Below are 22372 nucleotides of genomic sequence, written 5' to 3'. Positions count from 1 at the left end.
GGCTATAAAATGAGAAATGAAAGTCTACACTTCTCATCTGTTTCATTTCCCAGAAGCTACCCTAAGGTAATTATTCTCTATCCTTTCCAAGTTTTTAAAAATATTATAAATATTTTGGAGTGTTTATTTGCAGTGTACTTTGGAGAGAGTACTCTAAAAGCACACATAGGTTTATTGCTTAAAAAGGCATGTATTTTTCAACTTTAAAATTTTACTTTTTAAAATTAATGTGTTTATATGGCTAGAAATATATAGTATAGAAAAATATGAAAACTAAGCCCTTTCCCTTCTGCCCTTATTTTCATTCCTAGTTCTCTAATGTAAGCACTATTAAGTTTCTTTTGTGTTCTTCAAGAATGCTTTATGTATGTATGTCTTTATACATTCTTGAAAATATATGTTGTCATGCTTACTTATTCATAAATATTTGTTGACAAAAAATTAAAATACTTTTTAAAATAAATTTTTAAAACTTCACTAAACAGAAGGGCAGTTAAGCTAAGAGGCATTAGCTAGTCAGTGCCAGCAGATTGTTGTCATCATGTAAGAATGTGGGTCCCATGAAATCAGATTTTCCTATTTTTTTAAATAGGAAAAAATTTTTAAAAGATGCCAAAAATATACAATTTTTATGTGAAACCTTTCGATTTAAATTTTTTCCAATTAAAATATGTTTATTGAGTACTGCCTTTGAGCAGTGAATCAAACTTAGGTTCTAGTGGCAAGAGGAAGACAATAATGAATCTCAGAAATGAACAGTATATGCCAGGTGATGCTAAGTGCTATGAAGACAAATGAAGTAGGACAAGGGAGAGAGAACAAGTGTTATCTTACATGGATGATTGTGGAAGACCTCTTTTGAAAGGTAATATCTGAGGGAAGATTTGAAGGAAGTGAGGGACAGAGCTATAGAGATGACTAGGGTACTCATGCTAGGCAGAGGGAAGAGCAAGTACAAAGATCCTGAGGTGAGAGCATATTGAGCATGTTCAAGGAGCAGCAGATACACCGATATGGCTGAAGCAAAGAAGGAGGAAAACAAGCAGATGGGTCTGGAAAGTTGAGGTGATTGTGTGCAGACCACAGAAGGCCTTGTAGGCTATGATAGTGACCTTAGAAATTACCCCAAGTGAGATGCAAGGCCACTGGAAGGTTTTCAGGGGATTAAAATTATCACACATGGTTTCTGCCTAAAGCATAGAGCCAGGGCTCCAATTAGGAAGCTGTCGTTAAAGTCCAGGTGATAGATGATGGCCCTTGGCCTGGGGTAGAGTTGTGGAGGTAGAGAGAATAACTCAGTTTCTGCATATATTTTGAAGAAAGAGCAAACAAGATTTGCAGATTTATTTTTTAATTTTAATTTCATTGTTTTTAATGTGCAGTGTAAAAAGAAACGATACTCTTAAGGCTTGGGGCCTGAGTAAATGGTCCAATGGAATTGCCATTTACTGAGACAGGGATGACTGTAGGAGAAACAAGTCATTCACCTTTACTTCAGTTAAAATCATTTTTATTTATTTTATTTTATTTTATTTTTTTTTTTTTAATTTTTATTTATTTATGATAGTCACAGAGAGAGAGAGAGAGAGAGGCAGAGACATAGGCAGAGGGAGAAGCAGGCTCCATGCACCGGGAGCCTGATGTGGGATTCGATCCCGGGTCTCCAGGATCGCGCCCTGGGCCAAAGACAAGCGCCAAACCGCTGCGCCACCCAGGGATCCCTAAAATCATTTTTAACATCTTGTAAAAACTTAAAACATTATGGATAAAACATTATTGATAACATTATGATTGGGACTAATGGTCTTTGACCAATTTTCCCAATGCTGGTTCTCTGTTAATTCCCGTAGCCTCAGAGTAATTGTTATCATTTTGATGTGCGTGCACATACATGTTTGCATGTGTGTTCTAGATATGTTCTAGAACCTTTTTTTTCTTGTTTTTAAAATATACACTATACCCACAGGAAATATAGCTGGTATTTTTATATAAATGTTTCATACCAAAAATATTTTTCTACAGCATACTTTCTCCAGTTACCAGTATGATCTGTTGGATTACCTCATTCTTCTTAATCTACTCCATAGTATTTCATAGTATTTCATAGGTTGAATATTCCATCATTTTGCTATTGTAAATTTTTAGGTTGTTTTCTAACAAGGAATGCTTCAGTAAATATCCGTATACACATGTACCAATATTTCTGTAAGTTAGGTATCTAAAAATGAAATTGTAGTGTTGAAAAGTATGTGAATTTAAAATTTTAATAGGAGCTACCAAAAACCATCTAAGTTGTAGAAATATGTCAGCTGTCTATGAAATTACTTGTTTCTATATACTTGTTGTAACAGGAACATACAGGTAAGAAGTAAAAAAAAAACCACAAAAACAAAAACTTGAAGAAAATGCTTATGATTTGGAAAATTAGTTGCTTTTTTTTAAGTCTTCCTTTATTTTTTTATTCTTTATTTTATTTTTTTAGGATTTTATTTATTTATTCATGAGAGAGAGAGAGAGAGGGAGACTCCATGCAGGGAGCCCAATGTGGGACTCGATCCCAGGACTCCAGGATCACACCCTGGGCCGAAGGCAGGGTCTAAACTGCTGAGCCACCAAGGGATCCTAGAAAGTCAGTTTTTGTATTTTTTTTATGTGGGAATGAGGAAGTCTTCACTTTTCAATACTTTTTTATGGTGATGTTTAACATGCCTCTTCTGCAAATCGGATATTTTGAAAATTATTAGGATAATAATTACAAGTGGGCTTCACAAAGTATATAGAAGATTAATGTTGACTTTGAGTTACATCTTAATTTTGTTTCTGATTGTTTAGTGGAAAGAGATGTTAATGGAACGTTGTTGTCTCAAGCAACTTGTAAGCTCTGTGATGAAAATGAAAACTCTTTCACAGTAGCAAATGCTTTAGGAAACAGGTAAGCAGTGTGCTGGGTGCTGACTTTAAATACCATCTTACATTTGTATGGAATCTGTACCCTTTTATGATTTTATTTATTTATTAGAGCAAGAGAGAGAGAACACCAGCAGGGTGAGGGGCAGAGGGAGAACCAGACTCCCCACTGAGCAGAAGCCTGATACGGGGCTTGATCCAGGGACTCCAAGATTATGACGTGAGCTGAAGGCAGGTGCTTAACTGACTGAGCCACCCAGGTGCCCCTCAAATCTGTGGTTTTTTTGTTTTTGTTTTTGTTTTTGTTTTTTTATTTATGATAGTCACAGAGAGAGAGAGAGAGAGGCAGAGACATAGGCAGAGAGAGAAGCAGGCTCCATGCACCGGGAGCCCGATGTGGGATTCGATCCCGGGTCTCCAGGATCGTGCCCTGGGCCAAAGGCAGGCGCCAAACCGCTGCGCCACCCAGGGATCCCCAAATCTGCGTTTTTAAATACTTCCTGTGATATCACTTCTCCTCACAATAACCTAAAGGATAGAAGTAGACATTAACATATAAAGAAACTGAAGCTCAGAGAATGAGACTGATTAGAGTGCATTGGCCCATTCTCTTATCAGTTGTTTGACCTTGGCAAGCTTAGTAAGTCAGTCTTGTCTTTAAAATGGAGATTCTCCACCCACTTCATAGGCTTTTATCACAGCTCAGAAATCAACATGTGAATTCTTAGCATAGTACTTTAAAGGCTCCGTAAAAGGTAGCTGTTTTCGTTTGTTGTTACGTAATTTGTATGATCTAGAATATATATAGTATATAAATATTAACATTTATTTAAGTAGCACAGCATACTTACTATGTGCTAGGAACTGTGCTTTGTAATAAAGTTCTATAAAAAATTAATAAATGATAATTATAGTAACCCAAAAGAAGCCTGATTTATAGCCCTATTCTCTATCACTACTTGTCTCCCCTTCTTGCATGCTTGCATGCACACCACGTGCACACTCACACACACCCCTGTGTCTCTAACTCAAGCATAATATCCCTATTTCAACTTCTTCAAATTTTTTTAAAGGGCAACATAATGACTTCCCTCTAAGCACAGTTTTCTCTTCAGTTCCCAAGTTTAAAATAGAAAATCCTTGAGTAGTTTCTGAGGATGTTTAGTATTGGATCACTACTTCTCTTAGGCTGACTACTGGACTGATCCCCAGGCCTTCCCTTCCAGTTCTGCTTCATGCCTAGGACTATGTCCCTAGTCCTCACACTAGGACTATGGGAATAGGACTATGGGACTAAGACTATGCCATGTCCCATCCCCTCCCACCTGCTCTATCTTAAGAGTAATGAATACTACAAACCCATCAGTGTCCCCACTACTCTGGCGGATGCTCTCCCTCCCTGTATATCATACATTAATGAAAGCTATATTTTCCTAAAATAAATAAGGAAAATGAATAGACTTTAAAAGTGTTTATTATAAGTTTAATAAAGGGATAGATACACATATCTTCTTTTTGCTTTGTGACAGTCAAAGGAGACTGTGTGACAGAGCCAAGGAAAGTAGATTTGATATAACTGCATATGAACAGATTGGATTTCATTTATATGAGTTTGTTGGGCTCGTAATTGAGTGGCTTACCATATCTGCTATTCAATATTTCTTATTCTGTACACTTCATATAGTTTCAAAAGAATACTCTCCTATTATTGGTTAATTTTATTTATATATACCTTGTAATACAAGGAGTGGTAGAAAACCAATCAATGTTAATATTTTTAGTGTGTTTACTTTATTGCAAGTAATTACTTAGCTAAATGAATCTATTCTAATTCAGCATTTAGGAAGACAACTGTTTGATGGAATTAAGTCTAGCATAATTCATTAACATTCAAAAATTTTTTTGTTATGTTGACAGATGTGTCCGATGTGAACCAACATTCATCAATACCAGCAGGTCCTGTGCATGTTCAGCACCGAACATTTTAGTAAGTCTCATCAAATTAATGAAGTATATATTTTAAAATTAAGTTGCTTATACCTTTCCATAAACTGTCTTTTTTTTTTTTTTTTTTTTTTTAATGAAGACAGGGGGATTATGTTTCAGCAGCACAGGGAATTTTCCTTCACGTGTAATTTCATCTGCTCGTTATGGAGATCTTGTGAGTATGTTTCAGTTTTTTTGTTGCATTTTTATTGCATTACTGCCTTTGGTCATCAATCTGGGACTAAAATGAGAAACAGTTCTGTGTAAGTCATTTTAAAACAGAAATTATCAATCTAAGAAATTTTAACCACTTAGCATTATTATTTATAAGTACAGTTATTCTCTACCTTGGCTCATCCTTTTTCAGTGAACCACCAAATGCTTAAGCTGGAAAGTTCTTTTACAGATCCTAGAAAGAAGGTGGCATTATGTGTTAAGAGCACCAGAGAGTAGTCTTGAACCCTGGATTTTCCAGTTACTAGTTTTATATCCTTGGACTTACTTAATATATCTAAACTTTAGTTTTATTGTCTGTACATTGGACATAGTAATAATACTTAACCTCACAGTGCCTGCACATGGTAATCACTGGAGAATTCATATCTGGCCAGATTCCTTCTTTTGTAGATGACAGCACGGAGGCCTAGGGTTAGAGCCTCTGCAACACATGCTGGTCTGACAGTGTCTTCTATGTCAAATGAGAAGAAAGAGGTTGAATTGGAACCGAAGAGATCGCAAATCCAAGAGAATAGGAGTTAGATGACTAGGAATTAGTTAATGAGCATTGAAAATACTCAGTAGGCAAGTAGAGCTTGGGGTGGACTGGCTGGGATCTGATTGCTCAAATTGTCCTTAGATCAGTGAGAATGATTAGGAGGGGTTGGAGGATAGCCGTGATGAACATAGAATCTAGGCTCTTGATGAATAAAGCAAGAATTCTTCTCCAGTATTGTCTTGTGGGTGTGATAGTAGGCAAGTACCAAATATTTGCAAAACAACAAAATAAATACTAAGAGGTATAAATAGGGAGCTCTGAGATCACCCAAAAATTGGTTCCTTAGCAATAAGATGCATATCATTTGGAGTGTTCCTCCCCAGGTTATAGTGACCTTCTGTATACCAGTGTCAAACTTGCAGGCCTTTATTTTCATTTTTTTCGTGTGTTTTCCTTTTTAAAAAAATTTTGCCAAAAGGACCAGCAGATCTCTTCTCCCTCTTTGGTGTCAGATCAGTCATTTAGAGCTCCCGCCTCTTTCAGTCTCATCTGGAATAAGTCCTTAGTCTTTTCCTGCCTTTCATGAACTCCACAGCTGTGAAGGTTGCAGGTCTTACTTACAGTCTATCGGGTGACTCTTGACCTGGGTCCAACCCAGTTTTTCCTCATAATCAGGACATGCTTGGCAGGAAACCACAAAAACGATGTCCTGCTTTTCTCAGTGCATTGTACCAGAACAGAAGGCATGCAACATCCGTACGTCCTATCACTGGTGATGTTAACATGGATCACCTGCTGTAAAGTCACCGTGTCTGCTATAAGGGTACCATTTTTCCCTTTGTAATTGGTTAGTATTTAGTGAGGACAATTTGCAAGATTATGCTTCATCTTCACCAAACATTAACAATAAGTTCAGTAACAGTAAGCTTTACTCTCCATCAGTTATGCTTGCCTTTATCAACCACTACTATGATGGTTGCCAAATGTTTCCATCATTCCTTCTACATTTATTAATTAACCTTCTACTGTAAGGAAGAATTTTCCCTTCTCCCCATATATATATTTATTTGTTTATGTCAGTATTGATTAGTGGGTTCCTATTTTATTCAATTGGTTATAATCCAATATATGCATTCTTTGTTTTGGTGCTCAAATTGTCCTAGATTTAGCCATTGAAGCCCCTTCAAGTTAGCTCCTTTTCTTTTCTTTTTTTTTTTTCAAGTTAGCTCCTATACCTTTTTTATATGTCTCTATCATTCTTTGAGGATTTCTTACCTTTCTGACACAGCAAGATTTCCAGGCTTATCTTACACTTTTCCTACCCCAGTCCTGGAATCAGACATTTTTTTTTAAGTTTTATTTTATTTTATTTATTTATTTTAATTTTACTTATTTAATTTTATTTGAAAGAGAGAGTGAGTGTGAGAGACAGCACAAACAGTAAGGAGGAGTAGAGGGAAGAAGCAGGATTGAGGGAGAAGCAGACTCCCCACTCAGGTTATGATCTGAAGGTAGACACTCAACCAGCTCAACCACTCTGGCACCCCATCAGCTATTTTTCTAAGATTTTCTGGAGTACAGTATTTAGAAACCAAGGTTACCATACTTAGAATGCCCTCTTAGGAGACAGAGCCAAAAAATATATACACACACAGTTAAATACATAAACACATCTATAACTATTTCTATATTTTGTATATATATTGAAGTAAATGAGTTCATACTGATACTTTCAACTCCAAAGCAATACCTCAGCATTCCTTCTAACATTTCCTTTTGACAGATTTTAAGTGCCTTCTCCAGTAGTGAGAAATCTTGGTCTCATCCTCACTTAACTTGTTTACCTAGTATAACAGTCTTTCAACCAAGCTACTCTTTTCCACACCACCTCCACGTCCTCCCTTCTTCACACCCCTGTGCAGTAGATCTATTGTAGACTTCTCTGTTAAGAAAAGGTGGGCAGGGAAAGGCAATTCCATTCTTAAAGTTCATCTGATTCAGTGAATGCATTTCATTTAAACATATGAATCTTGAACATTAACTGATGCTTTCCTAAGGACAAATTTAGAAACCTTGATTTTAAGTCGACCATTTTATAATTAGTGTTGAGACAGGTTCTGTGTAGTTATATGAGACATGTAAACAAATGTAGTCAAAATTCTGTGACTATCCTGGCCCAGTCCTCAGCCTGGCACCCTTAGCAGTTCACCTGTAGGTCGGTCAGGGCCTAAGGGACCAGTTCAAAATAAATCCACAAGAGACTAGATGGATTGATAAACCAGAATGCATACTTATTAGTTTATGTTGTTACTGTAATTGGCAGCTAGACTAAAGTACTTGTATTAACTTGGTAATTTACACTCTTCCTAACTGGAAAAGTATACTTAGAACATGACAGATCAGATGTTTTTTGGATAATACAAAATTGAAACATAATTAGTTTTGTACAATTTTATGAGAGGCATTTAATTCTACTGTAGCAATGTACCTGCCAATCAGTAATAAAGAATTTCTATATAGTTGAGTCAGTGTCTTTCCATTGTCTTTCGCTGAAGATAGTAATAGTGATTAGTGATCTAGCATCTTGATTGTATGTTTTTCTCACTTTTATTTTGAAAATTTCAGAATCACAGAAGAGTTCAAAATACAAAACTATGACTATATATATATTTCACCAAGGTTAACCAGTTATTAACGTGATGCTGCATTTGCTTTATCTTTCCATGTGTATATAAAATGCATACATATACACACACACACTTTTCTGAGCAACTTGAAAATAAGTCATGAATGTATGACAGTTCACTCCTAGGTATTTTATTATGTAGCTTCTAAGAACAAGGGGGCTTTTGTTGGCATCACAGCAAAGAAATTTAAAATTATTAGAATTACCTGACACACCGTTCATATTCAAATTTCCCCTCTTGTTCCAAGAATGTCCTTTATGCCTGCCCTCTCCCTTTTTTGCAGGCGCATAGTGGGGAGGTGAGAATCCAAGGATCCGGTTAAGGATCCCACACTGCAATTAATCTTTTAATTTTCTTTAATCTAGACCCTATTCTGTTTTGCTTTTATGGGTTTTTGTCATTGTTTTTGCCGTTGTTTTATGCCATTGCATACAGAGTCAAGGTCAGCTGTCTTGTAGAGTATCCCGCATATAGACATTTCTGATTGTTTTCTCATGATTAAGACTCAATGAAACATCTTTTTTGCAAGAATATGATATAGGTGTTGTATACTGCCATTGCATTATAACAAAGAGTACAACACGTTAAGTGCTCCATTTCCTGGTGCAGCTAAATTCAGTGGCCAGGTCACCATGGTATCTTCCACTTCTCTTCATTGTAAAGGTACTGTGATTAATAAGTTAGTCTGAAATTTTAATTTGGCACTGTGTAAATACCCATTTTAGTGGCCATTGATAAGCCAGCCCGTGCCTGAGTCAAGTTGTAAATTGGTCATTTCACAATAATTTCACAGTTCTTTTATTCCCTCTACACTTATTAGTTAGCAATCTTCTGTAAAGAGTGCTTTCCTTTCTCTCTGTGCTTTTTTGTGTGTTTTTACTTTATTGTGAACTCATGAAATCTTTGTTTATTCAGTGTGTTATAATTGTTTCAAAGCTCAAATTGTCCTAAATTTTGAGAGATCTCCTGTGTTATTTGAACATGTCTCCATCAGTCTTTTTGTACTTTGTTGGTTTCTCTATACCATGTTCCAGGCTCAACCAATATAATTTTTAATAGTTACCGAACACTCTCATTAATGTACTGAAATTTATATAATAGTAGTACCTTTGAATATTTAGGTTTTCTGTTATTAATAATATTGCTATCAACCATTTTATGCACATAGATATGTTTTTCCTTTTGGAGAGATTATTTCCTTAAGCTAAGTTTCCTAAGTGTTTCTAAACTCCTGGGTTAAAATGTGTAGATATTACTTTGTGAAAGGATCATACATCTTTAACATTGCCACTAGAATAGTCCATGGGTTTATTTTATACAAATTTCCAAGCACCATTGTAACTGCTTTCCAGTTTTACTAATTTTTTAATGTGATCTGCGGTCTTATACATACATGTGAGTTTTTTCATAAAAAGGGAGAATTTTTGCTTCTTGAGAGATGAAAATAATGACATAATTTTATTTTTGATAGCTTTGGTACCATGTTCCATATAATTTGGCGTTATCTCCTCTGTACATGCATGTCCAGAAGATATACTCTGAATGGTGTTTCTCAGTGTGTCATTTTTTAGCAAGATGTTCGGATAAGCTCTAAACCAGTGGTTCTTAGCCAGAGATTTGTATCTGCAGCTTTCAGAGCACATGCATGACTTGGTCTCGTCTTGGAGATTGATTTGGAATACAGCCAGGCATTTTCTGTTCTTAGGAAATCCCACAGGTGATTCTGATGTTCATCGTTGTTTGAGAATCACCACTTTGGAAATTTTAAATATTGGTTATTCTGTATATCCCCGATTTCCTGTTGCTTAAAAATCATTCATAAATATTTCTCTGTTATTACTTGCCAATTTAATGCAGTATAATAATCCTAAATCAGCAATGTTAACAATGAAATACTGAATCAGTATCTAGGTTTTCTTTTATATTTTGCCATTTTGTTCTTTGTTTCTCGTATTACTAAAATGGGCGTTTAGTTTTTTTGGATTATAGACACACTTTGTTTCCTTATATCTTTTGCCGAAGTGACATGATTTTGCAGTGCAGTCCTTATTTGTGATAACTGAATTTGGTTAGAATTAATTCTTATAGTCCCATTAAAACTAGTTTCTGGTAACACTGAGAAAGTAATAGTGGATATTTCCCATTGGAAAATATGCACATTAATGTTTTCCTAGCAATATAGGTAAGAAATCTTCATTTGCATTTAAAACTAAAACTTATCTTGTGGTGCATGGGTGGCTCAGCCAGTTAAGCTTCTACCTTCAGCTCAGGTCATGATCAGGGTCCTGGGATCAAGCCCTGCATTGGGTTCCCTGCTCAGCGGAGAGTCTGCTTCTCCTTCTCCCACTGTCCTTCCCCCTGATTGTGCTCTCTCTTTCTCTCAAATAAATACATTTTTTAAAAAAGTCTTAAAGTAAATATAAAATTAAGAAACTGAAACTTCTTTTTTTGTGAACAGGGCACGTCTTTGTCTTCAGAATGGTTTGCAAAGTATTTGCAGTCATCAGCAGCTGCTTGTTGGGTGAGTTTGAATTTTTTAAAAATAATTTTATTTCATTTTGAAGAATTGTGCCACCGTTTTTTTTATTCAGATAATAAAAGTCTTCTAAGTAGATGTATCTCCATGGTCATATTCTATAATAAGAATAGGCCATTTCTAGTGGAAAGAAAATATGCAAAATTGAATGTCTTCAAGGTTGTTCAGCTGGAATTGTTAGGGGAAGGTGATTCATACTGTCACTTAGTACATATTTATTAATAATCTGCTGTGTTCCGGGCCCTATTCTCAAATCAGGTAATGTATTTCAGAAAAAGACAGGAAAAAAATCCCTCATGGAATTATATTCTAGGTAATTGCAGGCAGTTCTAAGTGCTATGGAGACAAATTAACCAGGATAAAGAGCATAGAGAGTGGCAGGGATACTATTTTATATAGGGTGGTCAGGATAGGTATCTCTGTGGGTGATACCTAGCCTGAACAAAGCTCTGAGGAAGTGAGAGCCACAAGCAAATGCATAGGTTCCAAAGCAGGAGTTCTCTGGTATGTTTATGCTTAATAAACAGGAAGGAGGCTAGAGTGGCCAAAGCCGAGTGAGTGATGAAAAGTGGAGAGATGAATTTGGGGATGCAGGGGGTGGCCATGGTGAGAACGTGGAGTTTACTGCAAGGGGGATATATGTGCTGCCAAAGCAAGCGCTGCAATGAGGATAGAAGGATTTTGTGCAAAGGAAAATACGATTGAACTTCAGGTTTTGAAAGGATCACGAGCATGGAGAAGAGATTTTGCAGAAGCAGGGAGACCAGGCAGGAGAGTATTACAGTAATCTGAGTGAGAGGTGGTGGACCCATGGACAAGAGTGGTAGCGTGGAAATGAGAGAAGTTCAGTTTCTGGATATACTGTGAAGATTGAGCCAACAGGATCTACTGAGGAGTTGGGTTTGGGAAGGGAAAGAAAGAAGATCATTGTAATGTTTAACTTGAGTAATTTGTAAAAATGGCATTGCCTCTTCCTGATAGGGAAAACTGAGAAGTTTAAGGGGCAAACTCAACAATTAGTATTCTTTTAAATAGAGTTATTTTACTTCGTAGTTTTTTTTAAATGTCATGCTATGTTTTTAGGTTTTTTTTTTTTAGTTCTTTATTCAGTTGCTTATCTTTATAGTTTCACCTATAACTTACAATTAAAATGCCCACATTATTCATGTAGAAAGTTCTTTTCTACTTAAATTAGAGGAAAGGTATTAAAGAGCAAAATAATATTGCCAAAAAGAATTTGTAGACTAGGTACAATTAAAACCAAGCATAATTTTTATATGAGTTTTTGCTAGAGTATTTTTTTTTTTTTTTTTTGCTAGAGTATTAAAGTCCGTGTTACATCTCTTTGCCATGGTTCCCTCGTAGGTGTATGCCAACCTAACATCCTGCCAAGCTCTTGGAAACATGTGTGTGATGAACATGAATTCTTACGACTCTACCACTTTTGATGCATGCCGACTATTTCAGTTTATCTTTGAAAATACTGCTGGACTGCGCACTGTTCACTCTGTTTCATTTTGGTAAAGATACCCTGATTGTTGAATTGTCATTTTAACCAGATTCAGTGCAGTTCCTTTTGGTGCCCCATTACTAAAACAACTCTAATTGTTTACAGGAGACAGAATCTTCCATGGCTGTTTTATGGAGACCAGCTGGGATTAGCACCTCAAGTACTTAGTACCACACCTCTTCCTACAAATTTCAGTTTTAAAGGGGAAAACCAGGTATAAGTCACTAGATTATTAAAGAACAACTGTATTTTGATTTCTCATTTTAAAAGGTCATAAGAATGTTATTAGTCATAATTCTTGATTCTTTAGGTTGTTTTTTAAAAATGTGATTATTAAATTAAACCTAAAAATCAGGTGCTTATAGGAATTAAACAGTATAGCATTTTGCAGTCTTACCAGTATATGGATACCTCTGGATTATGTGGTTGTGGCGGCAAGTAGCGCTCCTGGGACTGAAGGTAGTTTACATCACCAAATGCCAGATATACTCAGGCCTTCTGTATCTCTGCATGTTTAAGAAGTGCTTCTAAAGATTAATTGGGACTCTGTGCCATTTCCTGAGCATTTCACAGGTCCAAATTTTTACTTTCAGCTTTTTGAGCTTCTAGAAAGATGGACTATTCTCCCCCGCAGTCACTCCCTCACTCTTCTATACATGTGCATGCACTTGCGCATGCACATACACACATAACAGGTTTCAGAGAAGGTTATCTGTCACTAGCGTTGCCATCAATTCTGGAATAATAGTTTTAATGCAAAAATATAGTTCATTTATTTTTAGGTGTAGTTTAATCATAAAGATACTTAGATTAATTTTGCTTCAAAGTAAAGATAGTTGTATTTAATATTTGATATCTGGGAAAAGAAAGGATTAGTCAACAATGAATATTTCTTTATAAAATACTGCGTTGCTTCTTGCATATGTGACATTATTTTATTCTTATTTTCATTTAATTAGAATACAAAACTGAAGTTCGTTGCTGCTTCCTATGATGTAAGAGGAAATTTTCTTAAGTGGCAAACTTTAGAAGGAGGTGTTTTACAGGTGAGCATACTTCTAGCTAAAGAATTACTAATGTGCCTTACTTTTGCCTCAGGCAAAGATGAGGAAAACTAGGTATGTACTAGATTAGAGCATCACTTGCATGCTCCAGTTGATTCTTTTCTTGTGCTTTAAATAAGAATTTCTTCAAAGTAGAGGATCATTGGGGAAGAGGGGGGAAAAGTAAAACAAGATGAAATCAGAGAGGGAGACAAACCATAAGAGATTCTTATTCCCAAGAAACAAACTGAGGGTTGCTGGTGGGGAGTGGGAGGATGGGGTAACTGGGGGATGGACGTTAAGGAGCGCATGTGATGTAATGAGCACTGAGTGTTATATATGAGACTGATGAATCACTAACCTCTATCTCTGAAACCAATAATACATTATGTTAATTAATTGAATTTAAATTAATTTTTTTAATTTTAAAAATAAATAGGTAAATGAATACTAGCAATAAACAATCAAAAAAAAAAAAAAGCAGAACATGAGATGTGAATACTGCTGTGTTTATATGCATCTTTCTTTCCTAATGACATTCGAACGTAAGATAGGCTGCTCTTAAAAGATGACTTGCTTTCCAAAAAAAAAAAAATACTTCTACTTTAAATAGTATTATATAAGGCATATGTTATGTTGGGGTTTAAGAACTCTTGACTAGGGGGATCCCTGGGTGGCGCGGCGGTTTGGTGCCTGCCTTTGGCCCAGGGCGCGATCCTGGAGACCCGGGATCGAATCCCACATCGGGCTCCCGGTGCATGGAGCCTGCTTCTCCCTCTGCCTGTGTCTCTGCCTCTCTCTCTCTCTCTCTCTGTGACTATCATAAATAAATAAAAAAAATTAAAAAAAAAAAATTAAAAAAAAAAAAAAAAGAACTCTTGACTAAACCCCAATCAAGCAAAGAAAACATTATTCTGAAATATTAATCAGTTGTGTTTTTTTGCTATAGCTTTGTCCAGACACAGAGATAAGACTGAATGCTGCTTATTCTTTTGGAACAACCTATCAACAAAATGTAAGTTTGAACTATATTAGTCTATATTTTAGCTTCATTTTTCACATCAACGGTAATTGGAATGATCTTTGAATTTTCAAAATGTTTCTTAATAATGAATAATTTCACTGATAAAATTTTTTAATAATTTGGGTGCAGAAAGTCTTACCTTGTTTTCTGTAGAGTTTAAATACCATCTACTGTAAGATTTTCATAATTATTGTTCATTTACTTCTAGGCATATAGGTTTTAAAAATAATATTCTAGGGGATCCCTGGGTGGCGCAGCGGTTTAGCGCCTGCCTTTGGCCCAGGGCGCGATCCTGGAAACCCGGGATCGAATCCCACGTCGGGCTCCTGGTGCATGGAGCCTGCTTCTCCCTCTGTCTGTGTCTCTGCCCTCTTTCTCTCTCTCTCTCTCTCTCTCTCTCTCTCTCTGTGACTATCATAAATAAATAAAAATTAAAAAAAAATAATATTCTAAGCATTTTAAAATAAAGTGAAAACATTATTTTTAGTGACTAATAAAAATGTTACTCTCACCTCCCTCTACCCCCCCCAGTTAACAAGTACAAAGGCTACTTTTTCTCTCCTTCCATACTTTTTCTTCCTCTATCCTCCCTGACTTTCCTTCCTTTGGAAACCCAGTTTTGAAATTACAGTATGATACAAAGGAATATTATGAGTCCTTAAACTTTTGAAAGACATTGACTTGTCTACAAAAATACTTCTTGAAAAAAATGCATATACACACACCATAGAACAGAACTGTGATGAAAATGTCATCATGGAAACTGGATTGGAAGACAATAAACATTTTTTCTTTTTGACAATAAACATTTTTAACAGTGGTTATCTCTACATGATGGGATTACAAGTGACTGGTTTCTTTATTTTATATTTTCCAAGTCCTCTATCATGAACATGCGTTTACTTTTATTATCATATATGAGTTATGTATTATTTAAAAAAGAAAAAAGAACCGTTATGTGTTTACCGTGAGTCAGGAGAATCAATCCTGGTTAATGCCTGCTGCTGGATGCTCAGCATTTTACCCTTGTTATCTCATTTCATCTGTGAAATAGCTATGAGATACATATCATTCATTATCTGTGCTTTGGAGTTGAGGAAATGGTGCTCAGGGAGGTTGGGTAATTGACTTAAGATCTTGCATCAGGTAAATTGTGGAGCCAGTGTTCTATTATGCTTGAAATCCCTGGGTTTTCCATTCACCCTGGCTGCCTCTGAAGTAGTTTACAGCCTAGTAGAGAAAAGAGTTACCTAGACAAAGAATTGCAAAGAATGTGGAATGTGGTGTGTACAAGGTACCATATTGACACATCAGCAGTTCCTGGGGAAGTACTAAAAGACTTCTCAGAATGAGTGATGTTTGGGCTTATAGAACGAATATGAGTTTACCAGTGAAACACAGTGGGGAAGGGAATGTCAGGCAGGAATGTTTGCAATGTCAGAGAGATGTAGAATAGCATCGTGTGTTTAGGAACTGCAAGTAGATTAGTTTGAATGGACCTTAACACTGTAGGGAGCAGTGGGAGATAAGCCTGACTCTTTTAAGGGAATCACAGACAACATTGTGCATCAGGAGAAAGAATTAAGACCTCATTCTATAGGAAAGTAGTTTTTAAACTTTTTCACTAATGTACGCTTCAAGTTGAGAATTAAGGCATACCCTCTCCAGCTGTGTTGTAGGACAAGAACTAGGCAGTTCTTTACTCTTACTTTTTTGGCCTTTAAAAGAGTCATTTATGGTATCCATGTTTTAGAAGGCGCATTGAAATGCATATAAACAAGATAGTTTAAAGATACTTTATTTACAAAATTAATAGCTATGAGATACATATTCATTATCATTTAAAAGATACTAAATATGCTTTCTAATTTTCAGTGCTTTTATTTTTTATTTTATTTTCCAGTGTGAGATTCCTATCTCTAAGATCTTAACGGACTTTCCCTCTCCTATATTTTATGATGTGTGCCTTGAATATACTGATGAAAATCAGGACCAATATATTTGGGCCGTGCCTGTGTTAAACCTAAATCTTCAATACAATAAAATATTTGTGAACCAAGGTAAGACATCTGAGCTAAAAACCAATAAATAAGTCCAACAACATGATAATTTAATAAATCATGGGTTATAAAAAAGGTTATGGATTTTCTCTTGTTATATGGTTTTATACAGTCTACCAAAAAGTAAAACAATAGGAGGGGCTGGTTTATTTAGACATTTTTACCAAATGTGTCAGGGTATTGTTTAAAAATTAGGGATCCCTGGGTGGCGCAGCGGTTTGGCGCCTGCCTTTGGCCCAGGGCGCGATCCTGGAGACCCGGGATCGAATCCCACATCGGGCTCCCGGTGCATGGAGCCTGCTTCTCTCTCTGCCTATGTCTCTGCCTCTCTCTCTCTCTCTCTCTCTCTCTGTGTGTGTGACTATCATAAAAAAAAAAAAAAAAAAAAAAAAAATTTAAAAATTAATACTATCATTTAAGTATAAGCTGAGAAAAATTAGTAGAACTGAAAATTGGGGCTGCACTTCTTCAGCTGTTCTAAAGCTGCTTTCCTGATAATTCATTTATTTTGTTCTCGTATCATTAAAATCCTTATTAGGTAATTTGCAGGGAAAATATCTTCCAAACAATCAGACCATAGTCAGGTGAGGTAGGAAAAGCTATTACCAGGAATTTCTTACAGCAATAACTGCCTGTGCAGCCATCTTATCTAAAACAGAATGTACTGATTTTGTGTTTTAAATTTATTCAGTAAACTTCTCCTTGAGAGCCATCTTGAACAATTTGAAGGTATTTTTTTAATGCCACCTTTTTTTCTTTCTTTTTATGATAAAAGACAGTAGCTCTGGCAAGTGGCTTCTGACTCGGCGCATTTTCTTGGTGGATGCACTAAGTGGACGAGAAAATGACTTAGGAAGTCAGCCAAGACTAATTCGAATTGCTACCCAGATATCACTGAGGTGAACAAACATGTTTTTCGTTTGTTTGTTTTTTTAAGATTTTATTTATTCATGAAAGACACAAAGCAGGCAAAGGGAGAAGCAGGCTCCATACGGGGAGCCCAATGTGGGACTTGATCCCAGGACCCCAGGATCACTGCCCTGAGCCGAAGGCAGATGCTCCAATGCTGAGCCACCCAGGCATCCCAAACATCTATTTTTCTAAATTAAGCTTGCAGTGTACAGGAAAATGTTATAATGAAAGTATTTACTAGTAATTATCAAGAGGAAAACTATAAGGACAAATGAATTGGAATAATATGTAAGTTTTGTTTTTTTTTTAATCTGTGTAGATTGGTATGCACCAGTAGAAGTGAGGAGCTCCAAGGGAAGAATTATATCAGAAGATCCTGAGTTTTTTCAGAATTCATTCTCTGGCCCTGCTGAATTAGAATGGGTTGAAAGGTGGAGGGGAATTAAACAGCAGTGGGCTGAAATGGGAATGGTAGAAAGAGCCCACCCAGTGTTTGCAATGAGTAGGCCTCCTGTGTGTTTTCACCTCCTTTCATAGCTACTGGTCTGGGTTGGCCCAGATTAACTAGCAACACCTCCCTCTTCTTAGGATGTCTTAATGATGACCCTACTGTAAGAGTAGTGCCATGCAGCTCTTATTTCTCTTTTCAGTGTGAGATTGCTACCTCTAGATCATAACCGACTTTCCCACCCCCATATTTTTTGGTGTGTACTTTGAACACTGGTGAAGATCAACACCATCATCTTATGAGTCTGGCACTTTGAAGCACTTTAATAAACTTTTTTTCATTGTTATTTCATTCTGATTTTCATCTCAGTCTTATGAGGTATAAGTGGTACAGAAGCCTTTATATCTTGATGAAGTCCAAATGTACTGTGTTTTTATTTAGCATTCCCTTAATCTACTAATGTAGTATCACTAGTAAAAATGAAATTGGATCTAGTCAGGTCTGACTTGATTGTAGTGAAACCATGCCACCCCCTAGTGTTTGCACTTTCCTTTTTGAATTTACAAATTATACCATGCATTGAATTCAGCAAAATGCACTCCACTATGTGCCATAAATTGTACTAGATATGACACACATTATTTTGTGAAGAATTCACCTCTCTTTTTTTTTTATTGAATTTAGATTTGCCAACATATAGTATAACACCCAGTGCTCATCCCATTAAGTGCCCCCCTCAGTGCCCGTCACCCACATCTTTCTCTTTTGAAAATCAAAACCTCAGAAATGGTTCACAATACTTCAGTGATTTCATTTGTAAAATTTAAGATAGCTTGTGTTGTTATCATTAGTTTATGTTTGACCTTCCCTAGTCCTTATTAACTGGTTGGTTCTGAGATCACCAAGACTATCCATATTAAAAAAAAGACAAAAAAACAAAAACAAAAAAAACATCCAGTAAGTTAACTGAATGCTTAAACACTTAGATATCTTTATAACTAGAAATGTATTTTCTCATAAACAGCATCCACCTTGTACCTAATACAAAAAATGGAAATATATACCCTCCTTTAATTACCATTGCGTACAGTGACATTGATGTCAAAGATCCCAACAGCCAGTCTGTGAAGGTAAGTCCCGTGCTGTTCAGTGTCTCTATGTCTGTTAATGGAATATTGATGCAGTTTACATTAATGGGCAAAGGCTTTTAGTCCTTTTTCAACTTTTAAATAAATGCTGTATTTAATATAGTCCACTCTTAATTACTTTACATTTTTAGGTTTTATTTAAATTCAATTAATTAATGTATAATGTATTATTAGTTTCAGAGGTAGAGGTCAGTGATTCATCAGTCTTACATAACACCCAGTGCTCATTACATCACATGCCCTCCTTAATGTCCACCACTCAATTACCCCATCCCCCCATCTCCCACTCCCACCAACAGTGTATGAGGGTTCCCCTTTCCCTGCATCCTTGCCAACATCTAATTTTAGCCATTCTAACTGGTATGAGGTGGTGGTATTTCATTGTGGTTTTGATTTGTATTTCCCTGATGCCGAGTGATGTGGAGCATTTTTGTGTGTGTCTGTTTGCAATCTGGATGTCTTCTTTGGAGAAATATCTATTCATCTCTTCTGCCCATTTCTTGATTGGATTGTTCTTTGGTTGTTGAATTTGATAAGTTCTTTATAGATCTTGGATACTAGCCCTTTATCTGATAGGTCATTTGCAAATATCTTCTCCCATTCTGTAGATTGTCTTTTGGTTTTGTCACCTGTTTCCTTTGCTGTGCAAAATATTTTTATCTTGAGAAGTCCCTATAGTTCATTTTTGCCTTTGTTTCCCTTGCCTTTGGAGACCTGTCTAGGAAGGAGTTGCCGCGGTCAAGGTCACAAAGGTTGCTGCCTGTGTTCTCTAGGATTTTGATGGGTTCTTGCCTCACTTTTAGATCCTTCATCATTTTGAGTCTGTTTTTGTGTGTGTTGTGAGGAAATGGTCCTGTTTCATTCTTCTGCATGTGGCTGTCCAATTTTCCTAATATCATTTGTTAAAGAGACTGACTTTTTTCCACTGGATATTCTTTCCTGCTTTGTCGAAGATGAGTTGACCATAGAGTTGGGAGTCCATTTCTGGGTTGTCTATTCTGTTCCATTGATCTATGTGTGTGTTTTTATGCCAGGACCATACTGTCTTGATGACTACAGCTTTGTAATAATCATGAAGTCTGCTGTTTTGATGCCACTAGTTTTTGTTTTCCTTTTCAACATTCCTTTGGCTATCCAGGGTCTTTTTGGTTCCCTACAAATTTTAGAATTATTTGTTCCAACTCTGAAATAACTTGATGGTATTTTGGTAGGGATTGCATTGAATGTATAGATTGCTCTAGGTAGCATAGACATTTTAGCAATATGTGTTCTTCCAATCCATGAGTATGGAATGTTTTTCCATTTCTTTGTTGTCTTCCTCAATTTCTTTCATGAGTGTTCTATAGTTTTCTGAGTATAGATCCTTTGCCTCTTTGGTTAGATTTATTCCTAGATATCTTATGGTTTTTGGTGCAGTTGTAAAGGGAATTGACTCCTTCCTTTCTCTTACTTATGTCTCATTGTTAGTGTATAGAAATGCAACTGGTTTCTGTGCATTGACTTTATATCCTGCCACTTTGCTGAATTCCTGTATGAGTCTACCAATTTTGAGGTGGAGTCTTTTGGGTTTTCCACAGAGAGTATCATATCATCTACAGAGTGAGGGTTTGACTTCTTTACTGATTCGGATCCCTTTTATTTCTTTTTGTTGTCTGGTTGCTGAGGCTAGGACTTCTAGTACGATGTTGAACAGCAGTGATGATAGTGGACATCCCTGCTGTGTTCCTGACCTTAGGGGAGAAGTTCCCAGTTTTACCCCATTGAGAATGATATTAGCTATGGGCTTTTGTATATGGCTTTTATGGTATCAAGGTATGTTCCCTCTGTCCTTACACTGTGAAGAGTTTTAGTCAAGAAACTATGCTGTAGTTTGTCAAATGCTTTTTCTGCATCTATTGAGAGGATCACATGGTTCTTGTCCTTTCTTTTATTAATGTGATTGTGTCACATTGAGTGATTTGTGGATGTTGGACCACCCTTGCAGCCCAGGAATAAATCCCGCTTGGTTGTGGTGAATAATCCTTTTAATGTACTGTTGGATCCTGTTGGCTAGTATTTTGGTGAGAATTTTGGCATCTATGTTCATCAGGGATATTGGTCTGTAATTCTCCTTTTGGGTGGGGTCCTTGGTTTTGGGACCAGGGTAATGCTGGCCTCATAGAACAAGTTTGGAAGTTTTCCTTCCATTTCTACTTTTTAAAACAGCTTCAGAAAAATAGGTATTAATTCTTCCTTTAATGTTTGGTGGAAGTTCCCTGGGAAGCCATCAGCCCTGGATTCTTGTTTGTTGGGAGATTTTTGATTACTGCTTCATTTCCCTGCTAGTTATGGGTCATTCAGATTTTCTGTTTCTTCCTGTTTCAGTTTTGGTAGTTTATACATCTGTAGGAATGCATCCATCTCTTCCAGATTGCCTAATTTGTTGGCATATAGTTGCTCATAACATGTTCTTATAATTGTATTTCTTCGGTGTTGGTTGTGTTCTCTTTCATTCATGATTTTATTTGGGTCCTTTCTCTTTTCTTTTTGATAAATCTGAACAGGAGGAGTTTATCAATCTTACTAATTCTTTCGGAGAACTAGCTCCTAGTTTCATTAATCTGTTCTACTGTTCTTTTCGTTTCTATTTCATTGATTTCTGCTCTAATCATTATCATTTCTTTTCTCCTGCTGGGATTAGGCTTTATTTGCTCTTCTTTTTCCAGCTCCTTTAGGTGTAAGGTTAGGCTGTGTATTTGAGATCTTTCTTGTTTCTTGAAGGCTTGTATTGCCATATACCTCCCTCTTAGGACCGCCTTTGCTATATCTCAAAGATTTTGAATAGTTGTGTTTTCATTTTCATTTGTTCCCAGGATTTTTTAATTCTTCTTTAATTTCCTGGTTGACCCACTCATTCCATAGTAGGCTACTCTTTAACGTCCTTATATTTAAGTTCTTTCCAAATTTCCTCTTGTAATTGAGTTCCAGTTTTAAAGCAGTGTGGTCTGAAAATATGCAGGCAGTGATCCCAGTCTTTTGGTACCGGTTGAGACCTGATTTGTGACCCAGTATGTGATCTGTTCTGGAGAATGTTGCATCTGCATTTGAGGAAAATGTGTATTTTTTGCTTTTAGGATGGAATGTTTAATATATCTGTCAAGTTCATCTGGTCCAGTGTGTCATCCAAAGCCCTGTTTCCTTGTTGATCTTCTGCTTAGATCTTTCCATTACTATGAGGGGTGTTAAAGTCCCCTACTATTATTGTGTTATTGATGTGTTTCTTTATTTTTGTTATTGTCTTATATAATTGACTGCTCCCATGTTAGGGGCCTAAATATTTATAATTGTTAAGAGTTTCTTGTTGAAGAGACCCTTTAATTATGATATAGTGTCCTTCCTCATCTCTTATTACGGGTT

The 22372-nt window shown here is 36.3% G+C and overlaps 1 protein-coding gene across 1 annotated transcript in view; it reads left to right on the top strand.

Moving 5' to 3' along the window:
• The window catches only part of TMEM67 (transmembrane protein 67), a 57300-nt gene that overhangs the window by 8754 nt on the left and 26174 nt on the right, over positions 1 to 22372 (top strand). Inside the window, exons 4-14 of the mRNA XM_041769488.1 lie at positions 2833 to 2932; positions 4825 to 4894; positions 4994 to 5068; positions 10754 to 10816; positions 12197 to 12351; positions 12447 to 12555; positions 13301 to 13387; positions 14334 to 14399; positions 16312 to 16468; positions 17244 to 17367; positions 18853 to 18958. Of these exons, the coding sequence (XP_041625422.1) occupies positions 2833 to 2932; positions 4825 to 4894; positions 4994 to 5068; positions 10754 to 10816; positions 12197 to 12351; positions 12447 to 12555; positions 13301 to 13387; positions 14334 to 14399; positions 16312 to 16468; positions 17244 to 17367; positions 18853 to 18958 (1112 nt within the window). The remainder of the gene's footprint in view (positions 1 to 2832; positions 2933 to 4824; positions 4895 to 4993; positions 5069 to 10753; positions 10817 to 12196; positions 12352 to 12446; positions 12556 to 13300; positions 13388 to 14333; positions 14400 to 16311; positions 16469 to 17243; positions 17368 to 18852; positions 18959 to 22372) is intronic.

The sequence above is a fragment of the Vulpes lagopus genome, chromosome 9 (assembly GCF_018345385.1).
Source record: "Vulpes lagopus strain Blue_001 chromosome 9, ASM1834538v1, whole genome shotgun sequence".
NCBI lineage: Eukaryota > Metazoa > Chordata > Mammalia > Carnivora > Canidae > Vulpes > Vulpes lagopus.
Note: the sequence above shows the minus strand (reverse complement) of the source record. Positions and strands in the feature narration are given on the sequence as shown.